General features: G+C 38.2%; 3 protein-coding genes across 4 annotated transcripts; 2 read left to right on the top strand and 1 right to left on the bottom strand.

Moving 5' to 3' along the window:
• Positions 1-75: 75 nt before the first annotated feature.
• Positions 76-5,693, top strand: LOC135628871 (uncharacterized). Of its 2 annotated transcripts, none has more exons than XM_065135815.1 (8): positions 76-1,272; positions 2,247-2,331; positions 4,023-4,119; positions 4,223-4,286; positions 4,360-4,416; positions 4,527-4,564; positions 4,649-4,730; positions 5,266-5,693. In XM_065135815.1, exons 1-8 carry the CDS (start codon positions 184-186, stop codon positions 5,353-5,355), a joined length of 1,602 nt encoding a protein of 533 aa, XP_064991887.1. In that variant the 5' UTR covers positions 76-183; the 3' UTR covers positions 5,356-5,693. The 2 variants fall into 2 exon arrangements, 1 of the variants encoding a protein (XP_064991887.1); XR_010493043.1 differs by having other exon boundaries at positions 78-1,272; positions 4,505-4,564; positions 5,266-5,324.
• A 523-nt stretch (positions 5,694-6,216) lies between these two features.
• LOC135628873 (DNA-directed RNA polymerase II subunit 4) lies at positions 6,217-9,894 on the top strand. The gene is made up of 7 exons (XM_065135817.1): positions 6,217-6,370; positions 6,513-6,591; positions 7,352-7,460; positions 7,573-7,650; positions 7,842-7,875; positions 7,966-8,034; positions 9,582-9,894. The coding sequence occupies exons 2-7, from the start codon at positions 6,543-6,545 to the stop codon at positions 9,657-9,659; spliced, it is 417 nt and encodes a 138-aa protein (XP_064991889.1). The 5' UTR covers positions 6,217-6,370; positions 6,513-6,542; the 3' UTR covers positions 9,660-9,894.
• Positions 9,895-11,417: 1,523 nt separating this feature from the next.
• LOC135629427 (zinc finger CCCH domain-containing protein 32-like) lies at positions 11,418-16,654 on the bottom strand. Its single transcript, XM_065136754.1, has 4 exons — positions 16,530-16,654; positions 16,149-16,367; positions 14,355-14,465; positions 11,418-13,785 (listed from the first exon to the last, which is right to left on the bottom strand). Exons 2-4 carry the CDS (start codon positions 16,260-16,262, stop codon positions 11,767-11,769), a joined length of 2,244 nt encoding a protein of 747 aa, XP_064992826.1. The 5' UTR covers positions 16,263-16,367; positions 16,530-16,654; the 3' UTR covers positions 11,418-11,766.
• Positions 16,655-17,308: the final 654 nt, after the last annotated feature.

Raw genomic sequence — 17,308 nt, 5'->3', positions numbered from 1 at the left:
AGGCTGGTAATGGGTATTGAACCTATTTGCAGTTTGGCTCAACCCAAATCGCCTGCTTCTGAAGTTGCTATTAATTGCGAAGTTGCCAGAGAGCCTCTCGAACCTTTCCGTCCTCCTCAGTGCCGCAGCATAACTTAGGGTTAGGGTTTCGCCTCTCCCCCTCATTCCCCGAGCCGCGGCTCCATGGAGAACCACCAACACTACAACAAGCGTAAGCGAGATGAGTCGCCTCCAGTCCCCTCCTCCGCGTCCCAGGACGCCGGCGGCGGCGTCGACCTCTCCCTCCTCGAGGCGGTAGAGAAGTCGGCGCAGAACGGCGGCGTGGAGGTGCTCGACCTACGCACCCTGAAGAAGCTGGTGCTCGCCTTTGAGCGCCGCCTTCGTGACAACCTCGAGGCCCGCATGAAGTATCCGGACCAGCCTGACAAGTTCGCCGACTCCGAGGTCGAGCTCCACGAGGAGATCGAGCGCCTCAAGGTCCTCGCCGGCGCCCCCGAGCTGTACCCGGAGCTCGTCGCCCTCAACACCGTTCCCTCCCTCGTCGACCTACTTGGCCACGACAATGCCGACATCGCCGTCGACGTCGTCTCCCTCCTCATGGACCTCACTGACGAGGACGTTCTTGGCGACGACGATGACAACGAGGAGGCCGTTCGCGTCCTCGTCGACACCCTTCTTGAGAACAACGCTCTGGAGCTACTCGTACAGAACCTCGCCCGCCTCTCCGAGGCCGACCCTGACGAGGCCACCGCCATCTACAATACCCTCTCTACCATCGAGAACCTCATTGAGGTCAAACCAGCTGTCGCCGAGCTCGTCTGCGAGCGGACAAAGCTGCTGCGCTGGCTCATCGGCAGGATCAAGGTGCGTGAGTTTGACGCCAACAAGCAGTACGCCTCGGAGATCATGGCGATTCTGCTGCAGAACAGCCCCACAAACCAGAAGCGGCTTGGCCAGATGAATGGCGTGGACGCTGTGCTGCAGGCGGTGGCTTTGTACAAGTCACGAGATCCAAAGAGCGAGGATGAGGAGGAGATGCTTGAGAACCTGTTTGACTGCCTATGCTGCCTGCTGATGCCAATGGAGAACAAGGAGAGGTTCTTGAAGTCAGAGGGCGTAGAGCTCATGATCATCATCATGAAGCAGAAGAAGTCTGCTTATGGGTCTTCGATCAGGGCGCTCGATTTTGCAATGACGAAGTATCCTCCAGCATGTGAGCGGTTTGTGGATGTGTTGGGTTTGAAGACAGCTTTCGCAGCGTTCATGGGTAAGGCAAGTTCCATTCTTCTATTTGCCCTTTGCATCCATATATCTTGTACTTTGATGTTGCGATCACAGCTGTATTTGCTTGCTAAAGCTCTAAGAAATAGCTTTGCCCAGAATTACTTCTTGAGTGATTGCATCTGTATCTCACCACACTTAGTTTGTCTGTGATTCATAAGGTCAATTTATAGTCGCATTTCTTGTCAAGTGTAACCAAAGCTAAGAAGTTTTTTTTCAATCGATGAGAAATGCCATATAATGTTGCCAAGATTGAGAATTTTTCAATTCATTTGCTTTTCTTTTAGTTATGTTGCTCCTACTCAAGGAACTAGAAAATCCAAAGCTACCCATGAGGTGGCCTTCAGAATAAAATAGTAGAGGTCAGCCTATTTTGGTGCATTCAATGGAGTACCTAAGCAGCTCCTTCATTTTATTTGTAGTAAAAACTGAGTAGTCCTTCTATTAGCTAGGAAATAAAATCTGTTTAAAGCTATTGGTCAAGAGACAACAAAGTTAGGCCCTTCTACTTTAAAAATCTTAGCATTTTTTATAACATTCCTTCTCTTCTTGAAGTTACCATCATGAAGTTTTAGATCTATCACGTCTCCTCAATGATCCATTATCTTGTTCTTTCCCAAGCTTTATTTTGGATTGCTTTATGAATCAAATCTTGGTATGAGCAAAGGATGAAACCTAGGACAGATTTCTCGAAGTTTATGTAATTGGTTGATACTGCTTTTGACATAACAGTTCTGTTGCATGTTATCCTTGGTTTTTTCTGAAGGCAGCATTTTGCTTATTAAAATCGCCTTGAGTTTGCAATATGCCTTTGGTTTATTTGTGGAACTATAGTTAACTTGAAGAGTAGTAAAACATCCTTTTGTTTGAGTTGCCCCCCTCTTTCTTTTTCTACTGTGGGATTATACACTCTTTTGTCCTTCCTGCTTTCATCTAATCATGTTGTAATTTCCACTACCATTCAGATTCCAGTAAGCAAGAAAAAGAAGAAAGAGAGCTACCAGGAGGAGTTAGAGGAGCGCCTTATTTCACTCATTGCATCGTTATTTGGTAAGGCAAGTTAAATCCATCATTTTATTGTTTTTCTTTTCTTCTTTTTATGGATGTTTAGTATTTTGGAGTGGGAAAGAAACTGATAACGAAATATATATTGGTAATGTTGTCTTTTCTTATGTGTTCTATGGATATTTTTTCATAAATTGCTACAGTCAGAAGTTAGAATTTTTTTGCTTATAAAACTTATAAAACTACCAAATAAAATATGCTAGACCCTTGGCCTATGATGAATAAGACACTTTCTCTTGAAGTTTAGACGTTACATTCAAGTTCTGCCAGTTTTCAAAACAAAAAAAAACCAATAAGATGACAAGAAACTAACTTCCTATTTTAGGAACTCGAAAAATGGAAATTATGCCAGGTAAGATCTCTCTGAGGACCAATTGAATTGATTTGTTGTTTGAAACATCGTATGATGGATTTTTGTCCAGTATAATGCTCAAAGATGTCTGGTCTGTTTAATGTTTTCGTTCATTGTTGTTGAACACCGTTGTGTATTTCCATTATGTCAAGTTTAATTGTTTCAAGCTCTTGGTACTATCTCAAGTTTAGTCTGACATTCCAAGCTTTTTCATCTTCAAGTCATGTGATCCAGTCCATATCACTAAAGTGAAAGTAGCGTTAGAAGTGTTGGATCCTGATCGTGTGACCTGAAAAAACTGTCAAGATGGTGTTAATGGTATCATCATCTTGACCTGACCTTATTATTAGACAGGCTCTGTGGGATTGGCTTGTGATCATCAGTTCACCTAATATATATATTTTATGTATATGAATTTTATACTATAAAAAAATTATACTAACTTGACTGGTTCCATGGCCACTACATCTGTAGAAGACTGAAGATCTCCATCTATTTCTGTGTTTGTCACATTTGTGCCCCTTTAAGTTTGAAGATTGGCCCCCCTAATTAGGGTCTACCATTTAACCCATCGAAATTGTCTGCCCAAATTTTGACTTTTTTTTGTGAATTTTGATGTACAACATCATTTTCTGCTTGCCTTTTTTAAGGCAAACAACAGATTCATTACCTTTTGTGCACATTTCTGCACTGAATTTCATCTTGAACTTTCATCTTCCATTTTTAATCCTAGCTGTACTCACTATTTTGGAAGTCTCTGTTACGGAATAAAACTTTAGGATGGGTTGTAAAATATACGAAATACTTCCTATTCCTTTTCCACAATATTGCTCATGTAGAAATCGGTGGCTTTCTCCATAATATATATCAGTTCCTTTTTCTAATATTTATAGTGTGAATAAAGTATTTCCTGTACATCATAGGAGTAACATGCATTACAACCTCTGATTCATAAGTATGATTAGTGCTTTTCCTCATCTGATCTTTGCTCCAGATCTCCCAAACTCCACAATGCTGAAGTATTAGCTGCTGGAAACTGTCACCAAGATATTATTTCTCTACCAGAAATATACCAAATCACTTGTTACTAATTCTTCTCTATATCAAATAACTTGTGTCCTGCTTTTTCTAATGATACAATGCAAGATACTCCTATGCTGGTATTCAGGTATCTTTAGGATATATATATATATATATATATATATATATATATATATATATATATATATATATATATATGTCTGTAGTTTTTGCAGTTACATTTGAGCTATTTATGGTAAAATCATGTAAGACATGGTTAGAAAGTGGAGTTGGTTCTCTGCAGGTGGTATTCTGAGAGGTTCAAGAAGGGAACGATTGTTGAGCAAATTTGTAGAAAACGAATGTGAAAAGATAGACCGACTAATGGAACTTTATATGCGGTAAAGTTTGGGATCTTGCATACATCATCTCCATGGAATGCATTTCTGAAGCAGGTGCATTCTTTGCTGTTAGTGGTGGATCCTTATCTCTGAAAATTTGCAGGTACTCCGACAGAATAAAAGCTGAGACTGAAAGACTTGATAGACTTCAATTGGATGATTTAGAGGTCCCTATCTTATCAGGCTTTAATGCTTCCAATGCTCATTATAGGTGCAATAGCTAACCCTGAATATTTGTAGATTGATGAAGAGGAGCGATATAACCGAAAGCTCGAAGCTGGGCTTTATACTCTTCAAGTAAGCACACGATCATGATTGTTTGTCATTTTCTCTTTTCTGGATTCTTGGCGTCATCTATTCACCATTTTTTCTTCCTGCACTAAAGCGCTTCACTTGCATAATTCCAGTTGATTGCTGTTATACTGGGACATCTCTGGTCTTCTGAGTAAGTTAGATGTGAAAAATCCACTTTTCAGCTTTTTAAAATCTCTGGTTGTTAGTTTTGATATGAGGTTATTGTTGGCTTCAGTCATTCGAGGATGAGAGACAGGATTGAGCTGCTACTTAAGCAGAATAAATTGACAAAGAAGGATGTGAGATGCATACTTCAGGTATGCATTGATGCACAAACATTTATCTTACACTTTTCAGAATAAATGGTGTTTAGTGCATCACTCATACATCTAGTGCCTGCTAGCATATTTTTTTAATAGTTTTAGTTATGACCAAGGTTTTTAATTTTGGATACCGTACCAGTACCGTCTGAGCTATACCAATGTACCATATGTAGGTAAAACATTACTGCCACCACAAGCCTTAAACTTGGTATCCTGTCTGATTTAGCTGGTTCATTTATCGGTGAGTTGTTAGAATCTATAACAGTGGAAGTCACGAGTCCAAGCTGCAGCAAATAATCAGTACATTGATCGATATTTTTTGACAATGCTAAGTGCCTTGAACAATGATTATACAACTGCGATCTAAAGAGTTAATTGCATAATCTTTCTGATCATACGAGTTTATCATCTCATTTAACACATCGGCTGCCACCGAAATAAGAGAGAAACAAAGAGTTATGGTCTGTCGAGGCATACTTTGTCGGTCTAATATGCTTGATATACAATCAATCCTAACTCTTTGGTACAGGAGTATCACGATAACATTGGAGATCTTGATGGACCTGAAGAGAAGGAGCGAGCACAGTCAAAGATTCAAAAGTTCATTTCTGCACTTTGAAATTTGCATTTGCTGTGCAACAAACGATTCAACATCCACAGACAAAGGATTGTTTAGGCAATCAAGCCCGCTTATGGAAGTTGCTGATGAAGCCTTTGTAGATCAACCAGTTTCCTGAGTGTTTAGTTTCATCTCGTGCTTTTTGTTATCTTGATAAGACGACCATTATACTTCTAACTAGCAAGTTACAATTATTTTCTGTTTCTGTTCCTCTATGGCATTATTTTCTGTTTCATTGGATATATTATGAGCGTATGTAGGCTAGGCATGTGTAGTATGGATGGCCTACGCACCAGGCATGTGTATCATACGGATATTATGAAAATTTTATTTTTTTATCTTTTGATTTGAAGCCTTTAAGAAAAAGCTTAATTTTAGTCGGTGTGCAGAAGATTTAATTTTCATTCATTGTGGGTATGCCGAAGCTTAATTTGATAACATATTGTCATCCATTAACAATAATGTTAGTTTCAATCCAAAATCATTCAAATCTTCAAAAGAATATATCATACATATACCCAACCTGATAACCTATAACGGGATTTATGATTAAGGTTGGTGGAGATTTATAATACCATTAGTGTAGCAAAAAATAATAATAATAAATTGTAAGCTTATTTAAAGAAATAATCAGTTTGATTTAGCACTAGATGAATGTAACTAAAAAAAAAGTACATCATTTCCATTCAAATAAATTGGCAGCAGGGCATACCCCTTTAATCATTTTTTCATAATCTTCTTCATTTCCCCACTTGATGTAATGGCTTTATATATATATATATATATATATATATATATATATATATATATATATATATAATTATAATTTACAGGACACGAAGGAAGAAAGAGGTCATAAATGAGAACAAATACTCCGAAAAAGGACTTTTCGGGAAATTGATATGAAACTTATTTCTTTGTATTTGACGACCCTACGTCGAGGGTTTCACTTGCGCGCAGAGAAGTCGATCCACTCCGTCGACGCCCACCTTTCGTTCCCTCGTCTCCGCCTCCTGTGAGCCTCTCTCTCTCTCTCTCTCTCTCTCTCTGTTTGTGTGTCTCTTGTTGCGAGCCATTGAACCTCCTTCGGGTAGAATCTGTTTCTTTTCCGACCTAGCAATCATCGATTGCGTTTCCGATGTTTATTTGCTCTCCAGGAATCTTTCAAGTTTCTTTGCCGGGCGAACATGTCTGGGGAGGAGGAAGAGAACGCCGCCGAACTAAAGATCGGCGAAGGTGAGCGATTCCTCATATCCACCTTTTCATCTGCTAGTTCCTGTTGGGGATGTTATATCGCACCTGTGACATCCGTCGATGGTGATATATCTCGCGCGTCCATCCAATTGTGTTGGTTTACCTTTGATATTCTCTATTGTAGATTTTCTGCAAATCTTTGATCGACTAACTTATGGTTGTAGAATGTTTCCCTTGAGTTTTGTAAGCACGGATGAGACTTCCATGACCTGCCATTTGTTGGCTATATGCATGTTCCTCATAATCATGAGCTTTTGAACAGAGAGAAGTCCTTTTTATGGCGTCTTGCTTTTGCTGATCCAATTTCGCCCATATGTATGTCAAGGGTGCTAGAGATTCCAACCCTGATCTTTGTGTTGATAGATTAATTGTAAAGCTTTTAAACATTATCTTCCCCTTTTGATTAGTAACTTACATATCCCTGAGGATACTCACATGCTGCACTTGGAAAAAGAGGTAGATTAACTTATTAGATAAGGCGAAAGGTTTAATGTTGAGACACTAGGAATAATATGTTAATGATTTATTTAAAAATTCAATCTGTTGTTTGTGATTGTATGCTTTTAGGAGGAAAATGAGCTGTATGTATTGTGTGTTAGAACTCATCCGAATATATTTTTGCATTACCTTGTTTAATATCATCATTAAGAATTAGTTATTTTAACTTTCATACGTTTTCTTGCTTGGTAAATTATTTTACTGGTCAATGGATGTTACTGTTATTATTTCTGCAACATTCCAGAATTTTTGAAGGCAAAGTGTTTGATGAACTGTGAAGTTGCACGTATTCTGGACCATAAATATGACCAGCTTCAACAGACATCAGATGATCCTACAAACCAGATATCCCAGTGAGTGTTTTTGTTACTTATATTATTATGTCTTTTTCACTTCCCTTTTCCCATGCATGCTTTGGTATTCGCTTTTTAATAGTGACATTTTAGTTGCATTTCCATAATTTAGGGTGTTTGAAAAGTCAATGCAGTATGTGAAGCGCTTTAGCCGCTACAAGAACCCTGATGCAGTGAGACAAGTCCGAGAGTATCCTTGAATCTGTACACTCAATAATGGAAAGATCTAGATAGTTTTTTAAGCTAGCATTGGTGCATGAGATGTTAGAATTTGAGCCACTTTACTTGTAAATGTTTGGTTCAATATCTTAATTTATTGCATCTTCTTGTAATTTGTTTATCTTGAAAATCAGTACTGCTACCCCTTGACTGAATTATCAGAGTGTTAAGCAGATATAAGTTGGCTGAATTTGAGGTATGGACCTACTTAGTTGTTGGCTGAAGCATGCCAGAATCATCTGGATAACATTTTCATCATTTGTTAATTTTTGCTTGGTATTTGCAGCTTTGTGTGCTTGGAAATCTCTGTCCTGAAACTGTTGAAGAAGCTATTGCAATTGTCCCATCTATCAAGGTAAGAATGTGCCCTACCATGAGCAGTTCTTCAGCTTTACCATCTTTCTCTCTCATGGAGGTTCCTTGTCACAAGTTTTATCTTGGAGAGTTCTGATCTAAAGTAATCATTATGAACCTTCTGAAACATGACATGCTGGAGATATCAATTAATAATCTATAGTTATTTCATCGAAATAATTACTCCAATCAAATGCTTATTCCATGCTCCACACTGCAACAGTTTGCTGACAAGGCAGGCCTGTCCTCCACCTTTTCTTATTGTTGCCTTTATTGTTCGTTTTATGTAATTCAGTCAAGATCATATTTTCATCATTAACATCATTACTGACTTCAGCTTGCAATAGTCCTTTTCCCTTTATTTCCTCATGTGTTTATGTATTTGTTAGCTTCTTCATTCTGTGCTGCATGTGCTTGATCACTGCACCCCTGGAAGTATTAATGTTCTCCTCATTGTCCTGTTTAAGATTATTCTGTGACATAGTAACAATCAGCTTTGCTGTACATTCTGCTATAGCCATCACAATTAGAGGTATGAGGGTATCATTAATTGAATCACTTGTTTTCCTTTGGTGAAAGGTAGTTCTCTGTATCTTTTGAGAAGAGAAACCAAACCTTGCTGCAGTTCCTTAGCAAAGTGAGAAACAAGGACTTCTGATTCCTTTTTTAGTGATTTCTTGTTTTCTCCTCTAGAAACTTTATAAACTTCTTAGAAACTGTCACTATTCAATAGCCTTTCTCTTTGAGCACTATACAAAATCTTCAAATAGAGGAACTCCAACGATGCTTACTGTTTTCCTCTCTTGTTAGCCCATAAGTGCAGTTTCAACAATTGAAATTTGTATTCGCATCACCCTGTTTACATGCTTCAACAGTCATGACGTCAGGACCCATAATTTTCTCCAAAAATGCCATGGGCCAGCCTCCAGTGTCCCCCATTTAGTCACCTTAGATACATGATACAAACCACTTTCATGGGGTAGCTTTTTTGATGATGATGTAGGGATCATATACACACATTCCATCTTTGAATTGTTGGATAGAACTTATGCGAAAAGGATCATACATTCCCCTGCTTTTGGATCAGTGGGTAGAATCAATGTAATTAATGAGATTGTTGCAGTTCAACAAAACATTTGCATAATTTTTCAAACATAAAAGTGATTGGTTGGAGACAGTTTTGACATGCAAGACTGACTTTGTCAGTTTGTCTGAATACAAAATGACCTGAATTTTGATTGAAGATAATCAAGGGAAGTTGCTTTCAAGTACTAACACTCAAGTTATTGTCCTATATCCATTCCTTGATTAGTTGCTGTTATAGAACATTCAAGTCATGAATGGACCCATCGTGTGCCCATTCTTTGGAATTATTGTGACAACAAATAGCACATCATCATGCTATTTTTCTGTTTATGATTTGTTTGCAGTAATTTGTAGCTCTTGATATTTCCTTACCTTCACTTCTTCACGATCTAATTTTGGTTGTAGAGTTTGACGATATTTTGCAACTGATTATCATTTCCATAAATGTCCTTTTTAACTCAGAGCAAAGGGCGGATGCTTGAAGATGATGCGATCGAGAAAATGCTGCATGATCTCTCACTGATTAAGAAATTTGAATAGTTTCATACGTGCAGTGAACGGATTGAACACTTTCGGGGTGCAGCTTATTTAGATTGATGTTAGTGACTTATCTATCCTATGGGTAATAATTAGAACTTAAAACCTTTTGAGACTCTGTAGGATCTGTTGGACAGAATCTATCAATACAGTTATCTCCTAATACCTTGTAAGAGTTGGATAATTGAATCTGATGTTCATAAGCAAATCAGATGTTTATTAGATGACATATTCCCTATCTGTAGCTAAATAACTATGGAATGCCTGTGATATTTTTTTACTGAGTTCCTTATTTACAAATTGTCAAAATAATCGTTGTGATTACATGGCATTGAAATACATATATATTTGAAGATGATAACTAACTTACTTTGTAAAGAATTTGACGTTAATAGTTTATTTATCTCAAGGTTTTGGGTTTGACATCTATCTTCGTCAACTCACTTATAGAAATATATATATATATATTTGCCATTAAAGTGTTTTAAAATTATTCTCTTTTAGCTACCAAAGTTTTGATACACATCTGAACTGCGATAATCAGAATGGCTAATCTGCACTTCAAAGATGCGAAAGGCATAGGAAGACATCCAGGCGTGTCTCTTCCTGTCGTGGATGCAATTTATGCTATCCACGCCTTGATTGTTGAAAGTACTTGTGGATGGTATTATTACATTCTCGATATCATTTTCGATAAACCAATACCGTTAGTTAAGTTAGTTAAAAGTACTTGTGGATGGTATTATTATATTTTTGAGATCATTTGTGATAAAATAATACCGTGAGCCTAAAAAAAAGAACACAAGCCTCATTGAAATTTAAAAAAAATATTATAAAAATCGATACATATTTTAAATATGAGTTGATATTTATAATATTTATAATATTTATGAAATATTAATATATTTTTTTAAGGTTTCAAAGTAACTTATGACAGTATCTAAAATTATAACATTGTCAATATTATTTAGTAAAAAATTAATATAATATATGCCTTCTAAAAGATAAATTTTATTTACTTATTTTAAAATATTAATTTATACGATTATATTTTTATTTATTATATATCTTATTTTATTTATTTTTTTTAATTTTAAATAAAAAAAATATGTTTATTTTTAATAAATATTAAAATATTAAAAATGATAAATTTATCAAATTATAATTTCATCAAACAACACTGAATACATATTCACTACTCTTTTTTTTTTTCTAAATACATATTAAAAATATGCATATATTCCCGAAGGAAATCGTATCATTTGGCTTTTAGTAAATGGCTGGAATCGAAGGAAAGAACACAATCCTCTAGCAAATAAAGGTTTCTTGAAGAACTCACAAACGCTCTCAGAACATCCTGCGAAACCAACCTACGGTCTTTTTGTTCCAATATAAGACTTGTGCATGCAACCTCTGAAGGGATTAAATAGTTAAGATTATAATTGACGCAGTCATTTAAAGCTCAAATTAAAATTAATGCTCCACTAAACTTGGCAATTCAAATCAGAACACTTTTATGCTTGAAATGTGTATATATAAAGACGTTTGTAGTTCAATATAAAAAGGAACAGAGCACGGAGAAACGATTAATGCAATAAGTTTCTTCATCCCAACTGAACAAACCTGCTTGTAAGGATTGATGATGTAGGTAACCGAAACATGGTTTGAGATTTCTCATGATAGTTTCTCGTCTTCAACATGATTTTCTAGTAGAGTATATTCCGGTTTGGATTCCATGAAGCTCTCCAGGGTGCAGTACCATAAGAGAATAGATCAGATTTGATAAGCTGTAAGATACCCCACTAGGGTGATTCATTACCGATCCATTTGGTGCACGGCATATGATACAAACTGGGTTCTGAAGAACCCATAATTAGGAAATCAGGAAGAAAGCAAAGTCGAAATCCTCTAAATAATGTCTTCTGAAATTTCTCAACTTCCCTCTTGGCCCCTTCTCATCAAATTTGAACCTAAGGAGTTGCCGCTGTGAGCTTATAAAATATGTGAACGCCATCAATATCTTCCAAGACATTTGTAGATTACTTAGATTGGAGGTGGTTGAGGTTCTTCAAGAACCGGCAAGCAAAACCGATTACCATTACCTTTGCTTTCAGGATAACATGACACTGACCTTTCTTGCAAAGTCGTCCTCATCATCAAACTCGTCTTCATCATCCTGGAATGTGTTCTCGCCATCTTCTGCCCCCCCTGCTTCATACTCGAAGTCTTCATCTCTCTGATCATAATTTTCCAGCTCTTCATCTTCCACATTTTCCAAATCCATGCCATCTTCAGCTTCAACAGCACCAGCTTTGGCGGATGACTGATCGTTGTAATTTAGCTCCTTGTCTTCTGGAGGGATCAGACCCTCCTCTTCTTCCTCCTGCACTTCCTCTTCAACTGCTTTAACCTCGTGTGTCTCGTCGTGATCAATTCTATAGTTGCCTTCCTTTTCTACTTCCGGTAAAGCAACTGGTGGCAAATTTACAACTGCTGCCTGTGCAGAACTATTGATAGCAGATTCTCCACCACCAATGTTGTTTTCATATGGGCAAGTAGAAATTTCACTATCCACATAGGCTGACTCCCGTTTCCTCTTCAGAATGGCATTCAGTGGTTTTGGACCTTCAAATGATGGAGAATTTTCTGATTCCTGAAGCCCCTCTACTTTTCCAGAATTCTCTTTGTTCAGTTTGGTATTAGCAACTGTACTTGTGATCGACTGCACATCAGAACTCCCAGTGATCTTTGCACCTTTCAGCTCTGCAAGAGATTTTGGACCAACAAAATCTAGAGAGTTAGTGTCATCTCTTCTGGTTGGCTTGTTTCTAGTATTCCTTGTATCTTTGTTAAAATCCTCGCTTTGTTGCTGTCTTATTCTTTCCGGATGTCTCAGCTGGTAAGTTATTTGTCTTGTTGGTGACAATCTTCCTCGAGGTCTCCTGCCTCTCTCTTTCTCCAAGTGCAAATCACTGGCCCTTTCAATTGAAGATCTTCCAGGGAATGTAATTCTACCTTGCAGACGAGTGCTTATGGAACTCTTTACAGGCAATTGTCTTTGATCTCTAGAATGACGGCCATAACCCCTCTCCTCAGCGTGGCGGTCATCCCTCCGGTGGTGCTCATGACGACCATGAGGACTTTCAGTAGACCCTGAACCGGTAAGCCTTCTTTGTTTAAGTAGCTGATGGCGCAAATCCGAGCCATCTGCCTCATCAAGTTTTTTTTCATTGTCACGCACTCTTCTTTCAAGTGATGATGGTTTGCCCAAGTTCCTATCAAATGTCTTTGGTTCCAAGCCACAATTTTCATAGTTGTCATCTTTGCCTATGGCATTGTATCGATCCCTGTCAAACTTGGTCAAAGGTTCGTAATGCCTGTGGTGGTTGTCGTAATCATCTTCAGGTTCAAGTTTCTGTCCATCATGAGCTGACACCCTTCTAAAGTTATCTTCATTGTGGAAGTAATCAGGGTGACTACTATCATCTTCCACAAGCACATCAAAACCAGGAGAATGTTCCCGCAAGAACTCATCAGTATCCCTAACATTCTCGGGTTTCTCATGCCAAGGCTGCACCTGATGACTCCATGGCTGGCTTAGAGTATAGCCACTGCCAACAGAAAGAGTCATCTGTGGCAGTAAGGAAGGCTCATCATTCAATGAATACGGTGACAATAATTTGTTTGCTGATGGTTCATTGTTAATAACATTCTCAGCTTTGGTAACATTTTTTGTTGTAGCAGGTGGCATTTCAACTGGCATGTTAACAGCCACCCTTGATTTATCTAGTTCAGCAACATTCCATTGCAAACTAGTGCTCTGTTGTGTACCCTTCTTACTTGTTTGTGGTGATTCAGCAAGATATGCAGAAGTTGTTGCATTGTGCTGGGAAACAGCACTGCTAGATGCCTGTGGCCCATGCATGAAAGGACACCTTTCACCTTTCAAACACTGCCCCCATTGAAAGTAGTAGCAGGGAACACCTTGTTTACCAACATTACCAGGAATCTGTTTATTGATGTTACCAGGAGGAGAACGTGCAGCAGGGTTTGATGTTGCTGCAGTTTGAGGTGGAATTGGTCTAGAGGTAGTCACTGGAGCCGGCATTGTAAAACAGGAATCAAGTGGCTGAAAAACCAACAGCAATAAGAACCCCATTGACTATGATAGCAAATGAAAAGAAAAAAAACAGAAAAGCACAAAGACCACAGGCAATCAATGGATGTGCACTTTCATTCGTTATTTAAGATGAGTAATGGCAGTGCAGTATTGATATAGGTTGTAAAAGTCAGTGTGTAATTCCCCTCAACAGAAGTGAAGGAAAGAGGGTGCAACTCACAGGCAATTTCCTTGGTCTCAGCAATCAGGATTTTCCTAGATTAACTAAATATAGAATGATCACTTATGTTCTAAAAGATTTCTTAAATGGGCTTTTCTGGTCCTTTAAATTCCTTTGCTTCTAACAGGTTCTAATCTCATTTGGAAGCCCACAATCAACAATTTTATAATTTTACAACATTTCATACTTTCAAACTGAAAAGGCATATTCGATATAAGCAAAAAGTTTGCTTTGACATGAAAAGAACTACCAAGGGGTCATTTACACACCATCGTAAATTAAAGTGTCCTTTCAAGCATTTTGATGAACTCATGCAGATATATACTACATAACAAATGAAACTGTACAACTGACTTACCGGATGGCGAAATGAACATTTTGGATTCAGGCAGTTACCATTTAACCAATACCAGCAATCTCTGGGGTTAATTCTGGCACCCTCACTATGACGATATTCACACTCACCCCCCTGAATGATGAAAACATCTGTTATTTTTTGTTCAAAGATGATTATCAAATTGATATGAATGTGTGATAATTCACAAAAAAAAAGTAAAGCACAAGTCTGATACATACAAATCCACTGAAAAATAAGCAACAGTCATAAAAAAATTTCTATCAATATAATTACAGATAATAATTAACAAAGGACATATACGTGGGTTTTGTCAAGGAAAAACATATTTAGATAGGGAATGCACAGATTAAGAGATTGAATCCTATACCTCAGTAATAAATATTCACTGAGTTAAAATGAGATTGTCATTTATCAGCAAATGTCAGGGTCATACTTAAGAGTTCTACCTGACAGAAAGAATAAAAAAAGGTTCCTCTAATGCAAAGAAAAACTTAAGAACACTCCACAAGATTCAATAATGAAAAAATTTCATGGAACTTTGATAAATGATCCCACTCTGACTGAGAGAAAGACAAAGTAGATAGATAAAGTGGTCAAAGTGATTTAAACATGCAACATATGCCAAAATTATAACACATGGCATAATAAAACAAAAAGTACTAATGGGTTGACATGGTCCCATCCCAAGACCACAAAAGTTTATTCAAAATGTTTGATTGTATAAGAGATTTAAATGACTAGTTCAAAAGATATTAGAGTAATGTTTATACAGGTTCCTTGCATAAGTCAATTTAAGTTGATTGCCCTCAATAAGATTAGCGTATGCTGGTCCCCGTCAAATAATTTCTCATTTCCCTGCCCAAGACCAAATGGTCTCTGCAAGGTGTCATGTGCAAAATATACTAAAAACAATGAATACATATTCTTTGTCACAAATCAAACCTGAAACCACATGGGCCTTGCCCCTGAGAAACTCGGGGAGTCACTCTCAAGGGTGGATGGACTTATACACTATTCTTTGACAATTTCAGCTTATCATAATCTTCAGCGTTGCCTCAACCCTCTATCAGAATTGAGGTTCACCAGCACGATATGTTCCAAAGTGACCCATAAAACATAAATAATTAACAGTATGGAACATACTATGTCAACTGAGTCCAGATAAAATATCTAATATGTGAACGACTGACTTTTCATTAGTTTGATCAATATGTATTTTTGCATAATGAAGTGAAATTCCCATAATTGGTTTGACTGATGCTAAGGTATACCACATAACAAGAGCAACTACTTATCAAACTATTCGTAAGATGTAACTAAGGTGACCTTCCAATCTGCCAGTCAGACTGTAATTCTCACTGACAGGCAACCTCATCGATGATACTGTAGGGAAAATAGGCAACACATTACTAACCTCTCCAAGCTGAAAAAAGTTCAAGGCAAAACAGGTTGTCCTATCGTTGACACCTTTCACGGGGACAAGCACAACAAACTATATATTTTTCCCATAATTTGTTGGTTGTCTACGAAAAGTTTTTAATCTCGCTATCATCACATGACTATAAATTGAATTAAATGCGCTTCAAACCTTAACTTTTAGCAACCAACTTCAGCTTCATGTTTTCACATCACCAAGACCAACCACCGGCCAGGATTCATAGCAAACCCACACGAGGATTACACATATCAGGCCAAAGAAAATAAAAGAAGACAAGGCTGAAGCGAAAAGACTGCAACTTTACCACCATTAAGAGCTAAAAGCAAAGGAAAAGCCAAGAAGAAAAGGAAATCCACCTTCTTGCAGGTCAACGGTGACGCCAAGAAGTAGACACAGTCCGTGTTCCGCTTCAGCGCCTCCTCCTCCGCAGTCACCGGCTGGATTGCCTCATGCCCGCCGTCAGATTCCATCTCCGAACTTCTCAAGCTCTTCTCAGCAGGAAATAAGGGATAACGATCGATCACAACCTCGTGGTCGCAGATCCAGATACGAGATGCAGAAAGGTAAATCCGAAGCTTAGGGCACAGGACAGAGAAAATTTAAGATCTCAGGAACGGGTCGGGGCGTGAGAGACAACGATTGAGATAGCAAATCTTGGCAGATCCGAGGAGAAGAGTATGTGATCTCAATTTATAGGCGTGAAATCAGCCCCAGGGCTTGGCATGGGGGAATCTCACCTTTTGGGGGAAAGAAAGGCGAAAGCTCCTGCGGCTGCGCGAGCGAGAGAAAGAGAGAGAGAGAGAAGGCGAAGAGAGAGAGAGAGAGAGAGAAAGGAGTTTCTAGTTTCTTTCCCCTTTTATAGGTCCCTGATAAACCACAATAACAATCTCTCTCTATAAAGAGGCTGTAGATCACTTAATATTACTGAACAGCGACTAGCGCCGAGAGAGAGTGGTGTTTCGGAAATTAAATAGAACGTGACCTTTGTGTTAAGCTAAGGCAAGGCTGGTTTGGACTTGGGCTAATGAGGTGGATCCGCCTGACCGTTGGATCTAAAGTGTAATATGGCATCAAGGATAAGGCGGCATCTCATTGGTGGCTTCTCCAGTGGTGGAGGTCACGTGACGGGGGCTTGTCGGGTCAGTTGGGTTCCGCTGGTTTTTGTCGAAACATTGTGGACCCGGATCACAGATGCGAGATCCGAATCTGAATTGGCCTAGTCGAAGTCAAAATTAGAACTTGAGTTGGTTGAATGACAAGTGATACGGTCAACGATCAACTGAATCAAACCGAATCACCAACATGGACCTGCATCATGTCGCAGGATCTGATTCATTGATCTGACCGTGCTCCAATCTCGAATGGATCTGACAATATTCTTACCGAAAAAAAAGTTTGACATTAAAATATTTATAAATCTAAAAAACTTGAAACTTATTTATGTGCTTAATATTAACCTGTAAAGATAGCGAGATCGGCACTATCAGATTAATAGATAGTGACAATCATTATACCA

This window comes from Musa acuminata, chromosome BXJ3-1, assembly GCF_036884655.1.
Source record: "Musa acuminata AAA Group cultivar baxijiao chromosome BXJ3-1, Cavendish_Baxijiao_AAA, whole genome shotgun sequence".
In the NCBI taxonomy this organism is placed as follows: domain Eukaryota; kingdom Viridiplantae; phylum Streptophyta; class Magnoliopsida; order Zingiberales; family Musaceae; genus Musa; species Musa acuminata.
This window is presented reverse-complemented; position numbering and strand designations above follow the sequence as displayed.

Excerpts from the sequence above, each read along its gene's own strand:
- LOC135628871 (XM_065135815.1), top strand. The coding sequence starts at position 184 with ATGGAGAACCACCAACACTACAACAAGCGTAAGCGAGATGAGTCGCCT. Across the intron at positions 4,287-4,359 it reads TTCAATTGGATGATTTAGAG|ATTGATGAAGAGGAGCGATA; the intron begins GTCCCTATCTTA and ends GAATATTTGTAG. Across the intron at positions 4,417-4,526 it reads CTGGGCTTTATACTCTTCAA|TTGATTGCTGTTATACTGGG; the intron begins GTAAGCACACGA and ends GCATAATTCCAG.
- LOC135628873 (XM_065135817.1), top strand. The coding sequence starts at position 6,543 with ATGTCTGGGGAGGAGGAAGAGAACGCCGCCGAACTAAAGATCGGCGAA. Across the intron at positions 7,651-7,841 it reads GCAGTGAGACAAGTCCGAGA|AGTGTTAAGCAGATATAAGT; the intron begins GTATCCTTGAAT and ends CTGAATTATCAG. Across the intron at positions 8,035-9,581 it reads CAATTGTCCCATCTATCAAG|AGCAAAGGGCGGATGCTTGA; the intron begins GTAAGAATGTGC and ends TTTTTAACTCAG.
- LOC135629427 (XM_065136754.1), bottom strand. The coding sequence starts at position 16,262 with ATGGAATCTGACGGCGGGCATGAGGCAATCCAGCCGGTGACTGCGGAG. Across the intron at positions 14,466-16,148 it reads CACCGTTGACCTGCAAGAAG|GGGGGTGAGTGTGAATATCG; the intron begins GTGGATTTCCTT and ends TTCATCATTCAG. Across the intron at positions 13,786-14,354 it reads AATGTTCATTTCGCCATCCG|CCACTTGATTCCTGTTTTAC; the intron begins GTAAGTCAGTTG and ends TTGGTTTTTCAG.